The 15,049-nt window shown below is 43.1% G+C and overlaps 1 protein-coding gene across 1 annotated transcript in view; it reads left to right on the forward strand.

The window, feature by feature from the left end:
* The window catches only part of LOC120055842 (xenotropic and polytropic retrovirus receptor 1 homolog), a 30,553-nt gene extending 18,308 nt beyond the window's left edge, over positions 1–12,245 (forward strand). Inside the window, exons 3-14 of the mRNA XM_039003852.1 lie at positions 3,831–3,932; positions 4,290–4,510; positions 5,636–5,785; positions 5,950–6,115; positions 6,245–6,432; positions 6,892–7,071; positions 7,370–7,532; positions 8,177–8,371; positions 8,702–8,868; positions 10,760–10,896; positions 11,145–11,366; positions 11,522–12,245. Of these exons, the coding sequence (XP_038859780.1) occupies positions 3,831–3,932; positions 4,290–4,510; positions 5,636–5,785; positions 5,950–6,115; positions 6,245–6,432; positions 6,892–7,071; positions 7,370–7,532; positions 8,177–8,371; positions 8,702–8,868; positions 10,760–10,896; positions 11,145–11,366; positions 11,522–11,576 (1,946 nt within the window). The 3' untranslated portion in view covers positions 11,577–12,245. The remainder of the gene's footprint in view (positions 1–3,830; positions 3,933–4,289; positions 4,511–5,635; positions 5,786–5,949; positions 6,116–6,244; positions 6,433–6,891; positions 7,072–7,369; positions 7,533–8,176; positions 8,372–8,701; positions 8,869–10,759; positions 10,897–11,144; positions 11,367–11,521) is intronic.
* Positions 12,246–15,049: the final 2,804 nt, after the last annotated feature.

Genomic DNA, 15,049 nt, shown 5'->3' on the forward strand with positions numbered 1-15,049 from the left:
CCTATAGGTCAAATCAAATTTTATTTGTTACATACACATACATGGTTAGCAGATTTTAATGCGAGTGTAGAGAAATGCTTGTGCTTCTAGTTCCGGCCATGCAGTAATATCTAACAGGTAATCTAACCTAACAATTTCACAACAACTACCTTATACACACAAGTGTAAAGGAATAAATAAGAATATGTACATAAAAATATATGAATGAGTGTTGGCCGAACGGCATAGGCAAGATGCAGTAGATGGTATAGAGTACAGTATATACATATGAGATGAGTAATGTAGGGTATATAAACATTATATAAAGTGGCATTGTTTAAAGTGGCTAGTGATACATTTTTTACATAAATCTTTCCATTATTAAAGTGGCTGGAGTTGAGTCAGTATGTTGGCAGCAGCCACTCAATGTTAGTGATGGCTGTTTAACAGTCTGATGGCCTTGAGATAGAAGCTGTTTTTCAGTCTCTCGGTCCCCGCTTTGATGCACCTGTACTGACCTCGCCTTCTGGATGATAGTGGGGTGAACAGGCAGTGGCTCGGGTGGTTGTTGTCCTTGACGATCTTTTTGGCCTTCCTGTGACATCGGGTGGTGTAGGTGTCCTGGAGGGCAGGTAGTTTGCCCCCGGTGATGCGTTGTGCAGACCTCATTACCCTCTACGGTTATGGGCGGAGCAGTTGCCGTACCAGGCAGTGATACAGCCCGACAAGATGCTCTCGATTGTGCATCTGTAGAAGTTTGTGTTTTTGGTGACAAGCCGAATTTCCTCAGCCTCCTGAGGTTGAAGAGGCGCTGCTGCGCCGCCTTCACCACGCTGTCTGTGTGGGTGGACCATTTCTGTTTGTCCGTGATGTGTACGCCGAGGAACTTAACTTTCCACCCTCCACTACTGTCCCGTCGATGTGGATAGGGGGCTGCTCCCTCAAGTCCACGATCATCTTTCTTTTGTTGACATTGAGTGTGAGGTTATTTTCCTGACACCACACTTTAAGGTAACAGGGTTGACCTTGAAATGAGGTACAGATTTTGAATCACAAGTAAATAATAATCTTCAGAAATGACTGTCAAAGCAACAAAATAACTAGGTCTTCACAGTGATGGTGAAAACTTGGAGAAATGTTGGTTAAAATCTTCCTACAAGTCAGAGGTTGCATGGAGGGCATGTCAAAATGCAGAATTTTGGCAATTTAGTAAATCTTTATTCATATACAGAAAAAAAATCTGATTTATTGAATTCTCCATGTGATCTATATTAAAGGGCACTTCATGGAATATAACAGGCTTTTAAAATTCAATATTGTTGCACAATTTATACTTAAAATATCAAAGGGATGCAAAAGACACTCATTTCGTTGAACCACCCAATTTGCTCAATATTAGGAGTTGAGAAATAAAGTTGACGTCATTCGAAATAAGATATTCTCCTGTTTTCTACTGTAGGTATGTCATTCAATACCTCCAGACCCCCGGTTGAATACCCCTGCTTTAGACCAGTGTTCCTAAAAAGCTGAAATGTGTGCAGGCTTCAGTCTCAAGTGTAACACTCTTTTAAACACCTGATTCAACTAATCCACAATGTGAAATCGGATGTTTTAGTGCTAAGCTGGGACAAAAGCCTGCTCACACTGCAGGGCCTCCAAGAGGACCAGGAGCAAAGAACACATTGTACATGTCCATCATATTTCCTTCCCGTACAAATTGGAACCATTTCAGTCTCTCGCAGCAGTCTAGTGTTCTACCACTGCTGTGTTCTCTGCATGAAAATATTAGCCTTCTATGAAACATTAGCTCTCTTCCTTCAAACATTGCAAAACTGCTTTTCACCTCTATCAAAACATTCTCACCCTCTACTGTGTGTGAACTCAAACATGGCTAGCTGTTCTACATTCTAGAAGACCTCTGCAGCTCTCAGCATTATGAACGTACTAGAACTGCTGTCTATTGTCATAACACTGTCAGTGTCATCTCCACCATGACAGGCCACCTGAATGTGCTGAATAAGCTAACTTCGAGAGGTTAAGTAATGACAGTGTGTAATGTATGTACAGAAACCTTGCTCTCTACGGAGTCTCACAATAACCTACCGTACCATCTCTTAGAACATCCTCGGTCAATGCAGACTTAGGGTAGGCAAGACACTAATATCATCAAAATCAATATGTCATAACATGTTTTTGGGCTAGTTCATTAGTTCTGACCTGATTAAGTAGAATCCTGAAAAAGAATGTAAAAGGTACAGTTTATATTACTAAATCATAAATCGAAAATTATACTGTTGCTGCTTCCTGTTGTCATGGATTTGTAATTATAGCCGTGTCAAAACACTGTTTTTAAATGTAATATAATAATCAATATGCTGCAATAAGTTGTGATATGTTGAAGACGAAGACAAAAATTACACACGTCACACTTGTGTTCAGATTACTATATTTTGCAAAATTAGTACCTTTTTAAAAACTGCTCACGCACCAATATTTACCAATCGGTCACTCTAGACTGAAATTGATTAGCTCGTTCTACTGTAATCAATAGAGCGTGCAAATGAGTCACTCGCATCGATATTGTATTGAAATCAATGGAACTGGGACAGGTATAGTTTGCGCTCTTTTAAAAGAAAAACCACAACAAACTTGGGTATACAACATGTAACTGTCGATAGATGAGAACTTGTAGTAGGCTTTTATCAACTCATTTCCTTGTAGGAAAATGTTTATGGTAGATATGAATATGAAATAGGAAACGCAAAAACTTTTTGACTGGATAATTTCAACGAATCGTCTCTCCACATGTAGTTCTAAATAGTGACGGGTTACTTTCGTTTCAGTGATGACTGTCAAATCCGTGTATTAGTTTGTGGCCAGCGACTTTTATACAGAGAGCGCCCCGAATTGTCTGTGCTATTTTAAGTTTGAAAATGACAATGGCGTTAAGTCCGGCGACGGACAGACGCGTATGACAAAATCAACAGTGCCTAACCAAATATATTCATCTGATTCAAGCAATCCATTTAGTGTTGGCGTGATGACTATACACTTTTTATAATAACATCTCCAATCTGACGTAAAACGGATGTTTAATTCCACTAAATGTTGTGGTGAAAATGCAAGCTTGTGTCATGTAGTAATATGTTTTGTCCACCATATGGAAATGAGTGTAATTTAATATAATTAATTCAGTATTTCCATTTTCTTTTTCTTTTTTTACTAGGCAAGTCAGTTAAGAACAAATTCTTATTTCCAATGACAACCTAGGAACAGTGGGTTATAACTGCCTTGTTCAGGGGCAGAATGACACATTTGTACCTTGTCAGCTCGGGGATTCGGTCTTGCAACAAGTCCAATGCTCTAACCACTAGGCTACCCTGCCGCCCCAATATATGATGATAGTAAATGTAGCATACTCACACACGTTTACAATAATGACATCCATTTCTTTCTACTTTAACCATGGAGAGAGTTTAGAAATGCTCCTAAGCACAATTTTAACAAGGCGCTCTAGACTAGAGCGTCCATAGGGACTGTGCAGCAGGATGAACGTTTGACGTCCACTTAAGACTCCAGTCGTTTCACATGTTTTGATGTATTCCCTTCTAAACAAGCTTTCTAAGTTGACTAGATAGTTAAATATGGGCTGCTAGTGTTTAAATGCATCAAATATGTGAAATGACTGGGTTGAGGCTATCTTTGGCGAAAGGACTACTGCTCAATATCACACGTGGCAAAAATAGCAAGGTCTCAAAGACATTTGCAAACATCAGCTTGTCTGGAAAAGAGAGAAGATGAATAACACCTAATTTTTGCCTTGTGCTTCAAATCTTCTCCTGTCTTTCCAGTCACCGACGAGGACACAGTCAAGAGGTACTACGCCAAGTTTGAGGAGAAGTTCTTTCAGACGTGCGAGAAGGAGCTGGCCAAAATCAACACATTCTACTCTGGTAACTGTGCATGTTGCTCGATTTCATGCACCTGATATAACCAAACCACAGTTTGTTTCTCTACTTAGCTAGCCTATTTCTATGATTGTACCAAAAAACCAACAGCACATTCACATTGCATTACTAGCAAACAGTCACATTCTCCTCCACTGGTCTAGGCCACTAATGGCCCATCTGGTCAGAAGACAAACATGAATCCCTTAGAGACTGAATCTTCCTGCCAAAGACCAATAGTTAGGCAACAGAGACCGAATCAGACTGCCTCCCTCTTACACAATCTCCCTCACTCTCCCCTTCTTCCCATGACCCTGCCTCTCCCTCTCTTCTTTCCTCCCCCCTCTCCCTCTCTCTCTCCAGAAAAGCTAGCCGAGGCCCAGCGCCGTTTCGCCACGCTGCAGAATGAGCTGCAGTCTTCACTGGATGCCCAGCGGGAGAGCAGCATGCAGGGCCTCCGTCGCCGCCGCAAGGCCGTCTTCCACCTGTCCCAGCAGGAGCGCTGCAAACACCGCAACATCAAAGACCTGCAACTGGCCTTCTCAGAGTTCTACCTCAGCCTCATCCTGCTGCAGAACTACCAGGTTAGTAGACACTTGCCCCTTAGACACTTGCCCCTTAGACACTTGCCCCTTAGACACTGCCTCATCCTGCTGCACAACTACAAAGTTAGACACTTGGGCGGTATCCGATTTTTCATATTGTAAAACCGTGCCTCACTCATCCCGGGATTTACGGTATTACTGGCATAGCCTACAAAGGGGTGCTAAAAACACAAGAAAAGCCCATTGGGCCTCTATTACCAGAATACTAACAAAAGTAGCACAAACTAATAGTGAAATCACATAGCCGCTGTTAGCTAAATGCTAACGTGCGAAAACGAACAAACTAATTACAAAGACAGGCAAATCCAGCCCATAAAGCTATACAAGCATAGCTAGTAGCAACCAAATGTAATTTCCGGTGAGTGTGGACATTTACAAGCGAATGTGAACGAGAGAAATTGGGAGAAAGGGAAAAAATGGCAGCTGTACAGAACTCATCCAGAGCTCTTTGACTTCTGGCAGAAAGCCATTATAAGATATCTGATGGCAAACATTTAGTAGTGAATTGAATTGTAACTTCATCACATCATGTGTGCTGCACAACAGAGACTTGTCGATAGATAGACTGCTATGGACTCACCAGCTCTCGCTTTCTCCCATTGTGCTATTTACAAACAAACACATGACTGGCATAACTGTTCTGGGGAACTACAGTAAGCTTCATAATGTAAGATCATGTGAAACGAAGAACGCAATCTGCTTTATCTCCTAACGTATTGCACATGTTGACTGCAGGTATTAAAAGGTAGCTACAAATATTCCAACATATTGAAAAACGTCAAAGAAATTGTTTTGACGGTATCGAAAAACATTTCTGTGGCTTTTTCCAAATACCCCGGTATACGGTATACCAACCAATCCTAGTAGACACCACCCCTAGATACTACCCCCCTATACACTATTTCTGGATACTACCTCAGCCTCATCCTGCTGCAGAACTACCAAGTTAGGTACCAGCTCCTAATCACCAAACCCAAGACACTACCGCTAACCCTAACCTTGTTGTCCTGTGTCACCTTCTGATCCATTGCAACAAGTTTTACGTCCTAAAAATTCTCCGGGAGACTCCTATTATAATCCTTCAACTGTTTCTCCTCTCCCCAGAATCTGAACTTCACAGGTTTCCGTAAAATCTTGAAGAAGCATGATAAGATCCTGGAGACGTCGCGGGGAGCCGACTGGCGCGTGGCCCACGTGGAGGTGGCCCCCTTCTACACCTGCAAGAAGATCACCCAGCTCATCTCTGAGACGGAGGTACTGGACTGGACAGCCATTTTGTTTCCCCCTCTTATCAATGAAAAGCATTGGCTAGTAGTAATGTACTATAATCATTTCAGTTTTATTCGCTTATCATCTTGTCTTAACTTTTAGCTGTGACAATCTCTTCCTTTCTCGCTGTGTCTCCACCGTTCTCTCAGGCCCTGGTAACACAAGAGTTGGAGGGAGGAGACAGACAGAGAGCCATGAAGAGACTACGAGTGCCCCCACTGGGTGCTGCACAGCCTGCTCCGGCGTGGACCACCTTTAGGGTTGGCTTGTACTGTGGCGTCTTCCTCGTCCTCATGGTCACCGTCGTCATCACAGGTACGCCCGTCATCCCTCCCTCCCTCCCCATTTTCTAAGTGCTCTAGTTCAGGATTTGACATCTCAGTTGTTGACGGAACGCTGACGTTAATGTGTTATCAATGGGTTATTAATCGTCCTGCCCTCTAGCTGCGGTTGTGATAGAGAATGCCAACGTGTGGCCATTGGTGAGGATCTACCGCGGCGGCTTCCTGCTGATCGAGTTCCTCTTCCTGCTGGGCATCAACACGTACGGCTGGCGCCAGGCGGGGGTCAACCATGTACTCATCTTCGAGCTCAACCCCCGCAACAACCTCTCCCACCAGCACCTCTTTGAGGTAAGAGTTTGGTCCCGTGTGGCTCAGTTGGGAGAGCGTGGCGCTTGCAACGTCAGGATTTTGGGTTCGATTCCCGGGGCCACTCGTACGTAAAATGTATGCGCGCTAAGTCACTTTGGATAAAAGCGTCTTATGAATGGCGCATATATTAGTCTGGTCCCAGAAGTTTGTTGTTGGATACTGGTTGAGTTTTAGTCATATCGTTCATATTACCTATGTGGCTTTTTATGGTCACATTTAGTGTCGTGTTACTGAATCTAGCCTTTTGCGTTAGTATCAAGTCAGTTGCTTGAATTCTCTCCCTCTCTGTCTCATTGAAACTAGCTTTATTGGCATGAAAGGAGCAAATCAGCTGTTGCCAAAGCAATAAGCAGTAGAACGGAATGACACTAATAGATTGCGTTTTCAATCAAATTACAACACCAGTTAACCTGCCTCTCCCTCCTCTCCTCCACATAGATTGCTGGTTTCCTGGGGGTGCTGTGGTGTGTGAGCATCCTGTCCTGTCTGTTCTCCAAGTCCATCCTGGTGCCCATGCAGGCCAACCCGCTGGTCCTCTACGGCTTCTTCTTCCTCTTCCTCATCAACCCCTTCAAGACCCTCTACTACAAGTCACGCTTCTGGCTCCTCAAACTGCTGGTGAGACGCTCAGAATGCCAAAGAAGTGCACTGTCAAATGTTATATGGCCGCTGAACATGTCTGAACATGTGCCTGTCATCATGATGGGGGAAAGGGCAACATTTTATGTTGCCAAATGCTCTGTCTTTGTTGTCCTATGCATCCTTAGTCAGTAATATATATATATATATATATATATATATATATATATATATATATATATATATATATATATATATATGTATCTTTCCCTCTCACAATCTCTCTCTTCCCTCTCTCCATTCCCTACCTTTCTCCCTATCCCTCCCTCTCCTCCAGTTCCGTGTGGTCACAGCCCCGTTCCACAGGGTAGAGTTTGCAGACTTCTGGCTGGCCGACCAGCTCAACTCTCTAGGGGTGGTTCTGATGGACCTGGAGTACCTCATCTGTTTCTACAGCTTTGAGCTCGACTGGAAGCAACAAGACGGGCTACTGCGCGACAGTACGCAACGGACACACACACACAATAACACACTCCAAGCTCTATGGAAAATAAGCTACTTTGACTTTCAATCAGTCAGCTCAACAATCAGAGCTTTTCTCATTTCTGGTGGCTACTTTCATTTCTCTCTTCCTCTCCTTTATCCCCGTCTCCTCTCTCTGTATCTCTCTCTTTCGCACTCTCACTCATCACAACACGCAGCCTTACCCTAACATACAAATCTCAGTCAAAACAAGCCCACACTAAACATACCCTCAAGACTTTTGTCCAAACAAAGTGAACTCGAGTCCAAACAAACATAATCTAGTCCACAGACAGCTCACTCCAAACACTATCAAGTCCAAATAAACATACACACCACCAACTAGCCTTGTTCAAGCACATTTTATCCCATTGATGTTATTATTTGCATGGGTGTTAAGTGTTGGAGTCAACTCCATCTAAAACTCATGAGTATATTGAATTCTTACAAATAAATTCAATGTCCGATCCAACAGACAGGAATTTAAATGGAACGTATTTGGCAGATTTTATTGGTTGACTGATAATGTGCTTTGTGATAAGTGCTGGTGTTTGTCACTCCTACTCGTATAACGTGTGCTGAATTTTATTGGTTAATTCCTAATCGATGTGTATTCTGATAGGTGGAGGCGTGTGTCACTCGTACTCGTACGGCGTGCGGGCAGTGATCCAGTGTCTGCCGGCCTGGTTCCGCTTTGTGCAGTGCCTGCGGCGTTACCGCGACTCCAAACGGGCCTTCCCACACCTGGTCAACGCCGGGAAATACTCCACCACCTTCTTTGTGGTCACCTTCGCTGCCCTCTACAGCACCCACAAAGGTATGGAGAGAATGTTTAGAGTCATCTTAGACTGGGATCTAAATGACATATCGTAAGTACAGAACTGTTTTGGGCCGCTGCGCCGGTTGACATGCATATACCAGTGATTCTCATAAGAGGAGAGAGGATCCGCAAACAATGGAACAACTAACAAGGAGCGATTAGGACAGTAATGGTATTTGCAATATAACGTTTGTAGTTTATACGTATGCACTACGTTGATTGATTGACCAAATGCTTGAATCATTGATTGAGCGGTTGCTTTGTTGATTGATCAGTGATTTGGGTGATTGAATATGACCCTTGACCCCTATATCTCTCCCCTCCTAGCTGTGCGTCATGAGGACACCCAGATCTTCTTCTACCTGCTGATTGGCTGTTCATTAGTCAGTTCCTGTTACACCCTGGTGTGGGACCTGAAGATGGACTGGGGCCTGTTTGACCGCAATGCAGGAGATAACACCATACTCAGAGAGGAGATCGTCTACCCCCAGAAAGTTAGTGTACACCTCTTGGTCATAACGACCAAAATGACGAATATAAGTTGGGTAGAGGTAATAGTCTATATACAGAAATACACACACACACACTGTTCGGGAAAAACATATGCCTCAAAGAGGAACAGAGAGGATGTAGGGCTGGTCGATATGTAACTCATTTGAATGTATGTTTCTGCGCAATATTCCAAATGTCTGCATCGCAAGAATCAAGTTTTTTAGTTTTCATGAGCGTTAATGTCCGATTGTTCTCATGTTGTCTTTTTGGTCTCGTCTCCTTCGTTCCTTCTCTGCTGTGTGCACCTTTCCATTTACACCAGCGATCGGAGTATAATGACAAGATGCTCATGTCTCCGCCCTAACAATTGGAGTTGTCCCAAAGGCGCGAAGGCAGTCAACAAGCTTAGGTCCGAAATAAGCCCATAGAAAAGCATTTGGCTTATTTGTGAAACCTCTCACTTTCGCCTCTTCCTCTGTTTACACACACACACACACACACACACATCAAGCCCCTCCCCCTGACACTCGCACAACAAAGATGAGAGATCACTTCTTCCTCTCTGACAAGCGGTTTCAACTCGCTATTTGCATTTGATGTTTGGTCCATCAGAATGGGTCATATGGACACAAACACATTGAGACATTATTTTACTGTAACAGAGGACAAGTTAACTTTTCTAACCATACCCTCAACTGCTCAAAGTTCACACAGAGCAGACAGTACTAAAACAGGAGTATCAATGAACGTTGATTCTGGAAAATTAATTCTCAGTGTCGCGCACGGCATTGCAGTACCGCTAGCAGCATTTTAGCCACAGACTGTTATACTAGTTGTCTAATTAAGCAATAAGGCATGAGGAGGTGTGGTATATGGCCAATATACCATGGCTAAGGGCTGTTCTTATGCACGATGCATCGCGGAGTGCCTGGACACAGCCCTTAGCCGTGGTATATTGGCCATATACCACAAACCCCAGAGGTGCCTTTTTGCTATTATAAACTGGTTACTAATGTAATTAGAGCAGTAAAAATACACGTTTTGTCATATCCGCGGTATACGGTCTGATATACCACGGCTGTCAGCCAGTCAGCATTTAGGGCTCGAACCACCCAGTTTATAATCTGTGTTTTATAAATGTGCGATAAAACATCAAACTCAATTTATATAAGGAATTGGCAACTCGTTCTCATTCTGAGAAATAAGGTAGGCCACTTGATTTCAACATCTGAAAAAAGTGGACAAGCTAGCCTGCTGTTAAACAGTTGGAGACAGAAGGGTGTGTTCATAACAATTCAACTGTTCTGCCTTGTTAACTAGCAAATAGATCCTTGAAACTTGAAATCTAAAGATTAGCTGGCTACTCACTAGCTCGTGGGCTTGTGCTAGAGAGATTATGAGACCTGTTTTATAATGCCTGCTACAAGAGGTTAGTCATTATTAGTGAATGTGCTTTATACATGGTTCTGGTTAAATTTGTAACAAAATATTTTCGTAGACAAACCTGAAAGCCAGATCAGTGATTATTGCAAAAAAACAGGTTAAACTATTTTGATAAAATAATTAAATTATTAGTTGGTTTAATGGTTGTGGAAGGCCTAGGTGTAATTTCACAAGCCCTGAATTCATTAGATTACTGTTGACTGTTGGAAATGCAGTGTATTTGACCTTTAATTGTACAACAAAGCTTATTTAGAAACGTATTTCGTAAATAGTCCAGAAGTTAGAAAAAAAATGGAGATGTGATTTTTAGGCCATATCGCCCAGCCATAAGAGGATGTCTGCTAATGTAATAAATCATTGTTCAAATATTTTCAGGCCTACTATTTTTATGTAATGTCAGAAGATGTGTATGTGATGATAATACACGTGTGTGTGTGTGGGTTTGTTCAGGCCTACTACTACTGTGCCATACTGGAGGATGTGCTGCTGCGCTTTGCCTGGACAATACCCCTCTCCCTGAGCACCGCCAGTACACCGTCAGCTGCAGACATTGTGGCTACCATCCTAGCCCCTCTGGAGGTCTTCAGGTGAGATTACATTATTTTATTCTCTCTCCTATATTTTCTTTGTATTCTCTTCCTTTCTCATTGAATTAACATTTCAGTCTATGTCTACTATTGTGGTAACCTCTAGGTAGAGCCCTTCTCCTGAAGATTTCAACAGGCGACCATTTAACCACTAAATACCTCCCTCAACGGCATTTCATACATGAAATGCAGGTGAAACACCTCAACAACATTTCACTTGATTCTCCTCCTCCCCCTCTCCACTGCAGACGTTTTGTGTGGAACTTCTTCCGTCTGGAGAACGAGCACCTGAATAACTGTGGTGAGTTCCGAGCGGTGAGGGACATCTCAGTGGCTCCGCTGAACGCTGACGACCAAACTCTGCTGGAGCAGATGATGGACCAGGAGGACGGAGTCCGGAACCGCCTGGGCAAGAAGAACTGGAAACGCTCCTACAGCATGTCCCTGAGACGGCCACGCCTCGCTTCCCAGTACGGTTATACAATAGCTCCACACACACATATATTGGCATGCCTGCATACACACACAAAGCTACAGCATGTCCCTGAGACAACCGCGCCTCGCTTCCCAGTATGGTAATAACGTATGGCTGTGTTCCCCTCTACTAAACTCTCTCTCTCCTCAGGACCAAGATCCGGGACACCAAAGTTCTCATGGAGGACACAGACGATGACACCTGACATCAGGCCAGACCCATTGCATCCATAGCATGGGTTCAGAACCTCTTTAAAGGACCACGTCCCTCCTAGGGGCATCCCCCCCCCACCCCCACCCCCCTTCATCAATCAGTCGATTGATCATTTGATGACCCGCCCCCTCATCAGTCCATCACAGAGCTGCCTATCTGCATCAACACACAGAGTACAAAGACATGAATATAGGCGTATACAGAGGATAACAATTGGAGACAAATATCTCACACACACACACACCTTGGAACAGCTACTTTTAAGCCACTTTGTTTTGTTACATTCATGGACCATTTAGTGCTGAGTTGACGTCACCCGTTATTTTTTTATATTTCATGGGGCATAGACGAAACACCAAGACTGTGTAAATGTTGATGTAAATATCAGGAAGAACAAACGGGGAACGGACTGTTGATTTCAAGATGGCTAATCAGAAATTATGTAATATAAAAAAGACTGAGAGCGTTGGACTCTGAACAGTGATCAGACACTCCTCTGCAATCAGTCTGGTCCAAGACTTTCTTATGACCTTTTTTGATGAACATGATGATGAAGATTACTGTATTGACGTGGCTGTCCTTTCCATGTGTGATAAGTTCTTCCACGAATACCTTGGTTTTTATTTTATTTTGTTTAATTAAATTGTTATTTATGTGAGGGGAGAGATGCCTAAAACATTTGGTAGTGAAATGGGGGAGGTTCTGATTTTAAATGGCTGCTAAAGTGTCTGCCTAATGTTGCCCATAAGAACTGTTTCAAGAACTTGTTGGTAAGGGGGAGAGGAGTTTGTTCTAATGGTTCAGTATGGGTCGGTCTGAATATAAGGCTGATCAGAGACCAGTGCTTCAGGGCATCTCATCCTTTAAAATGACATTGTATGTTCAAAAACCCTCAGGAGGCTCTGATTGGACAATTCTCTCAAAACAAGCCCACCCCTTCCCGGTCTTCAGAACCTTTATAGGGAGGGGGCCTCCCATCTTTGTGGAACATTCCCCCCATGTCTATTTCTATGGGCACAAGCACATTCCATGACAAAAACTCTTGTTGGCGGAGAGGATTTTTCAGGTTTAAAGTTTATTTCCTGTAATTCTACACAATCTGCCATGGGGTGAAGATGTTTTTGGCCATTTTAAAGCTAATTTCCTGCAGTTCTACATATTTTGCGTGTTCATGTGATATCTGAGTGACTCAAACATTACAACAAAATCAAGGGGCTAAAAGACCTAGCTGAAAAATGTTAGCTGACATGGACTAGTTGATAAATAGCTCTCTAAAGGTCTGCAATGACTGACATAACAAGAGGAAAACTGATGAATCACTACCCAATTTCAAAATTGCACCTTGCGCATTCAAGAGTCATTTGAAAGCTAGACAGCCCCCCCCGCCGACCCCTTTAGTTTGGGAACCACTGGTCTAAGCTACAAAATTTTAGATACATTTTCATTTACTCTATAAAGTCTAAGAACGTTCTTAAATGAAATCATATCATTTGACAATCCTGTTTGTAAGCTTTCAAATGATATCACACTCAACCGTTTATTTTTCCCCAGTGATGTGGACGTCTCATGGAAGGTTGGGGTATGCAAAATGGGTCAGCTTTGAGCACCTCCATCTCCTGAATGCTTTGACATTCAGGTCCAAAAAGTCCCTTTCTGAACCACTTCCACCATGGGCAAACATGAATGAAAGGTTTTGTTCAAATCAAAAGGGGTGCAGTCAGAAAGTGATTGAAATCACATGGAACGACCCCTATACCAATATGGTTTAACTGTAGCATTGTTCACTTTCATGCCAAATCTTGGATGTCTTTTTATTTACTAGTGTGAGCTAACACAGTCTCTCTCAGTAAGCCGTGGTAGGTGTGAGAATGACAGAATTTACGACTATTGCTCTTAGAGCTAGCTAAATATCTGAAACATTCCATTGAGAGCTGGGCTGTGCTTCCTAAGCGTAACGCCTCACTAAAAGCCCATTTATGTTTGATCCGAAAATGTGGTCAGAGGCTCCGTAGGGAGGGTGTGATGCAATTGCGGAGCCTCCGGAGACACGCAGAGGCCAAATTGAGCTCTATACCGCGTCACCGTGAGCCTCCCAAATTTTGTAACAATGCGGAGGGCTCCGTATAGCTACATACACACAAACTTCACAACAGCTCTGCGCTACTCCGCGAAGCGCAAGAAGTATGAACGCCCTGACTTCTTCAGAGGCCGTGTCACCGTAGGATGCTGCACGGCCAATGCAGATGTCAGATTGATCCTGCAGCACCTTTTCCTGATAATGCACAGCAGATAGAAATTAAGATCTATAGAAAAGATATTTCACTATTAGGGCCCTTACTTTTTCTTGGCCATGTGACATTATTTTTTTCTAGAAAAAATCACATCCTAAGGTGCCACCAGCCACCTGTGGTACCTACGTCTGTTCTAGACATCCTAGTTCTATATGCAATGTTGTGCTGCTTTGCATCCACTAAGCACCACAGCCCAGGTCTCTTCTGAAAGCCCAGCTCTCTTCCATCAGTAGGGTCAGTTTCCCCTGACTCTGTTATAATTGGGGCCCAGTGTTTTTCCTGCTCAGGTGTCAGTTTGGAAAACTCCTGGTCCTTGCCATCCCATTAGATCGCAGGGCTGAACACCCAATGCCAGTTAGGAGTGAGGCGTCACGTGTATCTGGGGATGTGCAGGGGTTGGCCTCTTCACCTGCCCTTAATATTAGTAGTTGTTGAATTCTGCTGTAAAACAGCATATTTCTCTGTAGCAGAAATCTAAGTCATTCCATCCAGACAGTTTTTAAATTTTTACGTTTTATTCCTAGCCTTGGATGTGTTCTTAGCTCGGACACTTCTCACTTTGGGGGATTTGTTGAATGTATCATTCTGTTAGTAACTCCAGCCAAGAAATGCAATGGGTATGCTCTCACATAAAGACTCCAAAGAGAAGGGTCTGCATTGGCTCACCTAAGGAGACTTGAATATTAGAATGCATCTAATGCGTTTCACAGTTCTAATGAAGGCAAAAGCTTTAAGCGTTCTGCTCTTACTGAGTAAGAACCATTTCCCAGAATCCCTCCCTTCCTAAAAGCCACCTGAGGGTTTTAACCCCCACTCTGTATAACCAGGTAGATTTACTAACACTGTAAAGATATAAGCAATCGTATAGGGCGGAATCCTAACTTGATATGCCCAGATAACTCATCTCCCATTGATATCAATGCACGATGTTCAAAGGTTTGAGTTAACCCAAGTATATCTCAGGTTAGGATTTGGCCCATTCTTCTCAAGCTGCATTTCGTAGTTCATAGGTCAACTGTAATGGTGATTGTGGAAAGCCTGATGGAGCTTAAATGTGGTCTGGGGGAACTAGTCTTAAATAATGTGGTGAAGGAGAGAACCAAGAGAAGACAACATAGAGATCTATTAGTGTCTCCGTTCCAAGTAACACCTTATTGCTGATATAGTGTACAAG

The sequence above is a fragment of the Salvelinus namaycush genome, chromosome 11, assembly GCF_016432855.1.
Source record: "Salvelinus namaycush isolate Seneca chromosome 11, SaNama_1.0, whole genome shotgun sequence".
NCBI lineage: Eukaryota > Metazoa > Chordata > Actinopteri > Salmoniformes > Salmonidae > Salvelinus > Salvelinus namaycush.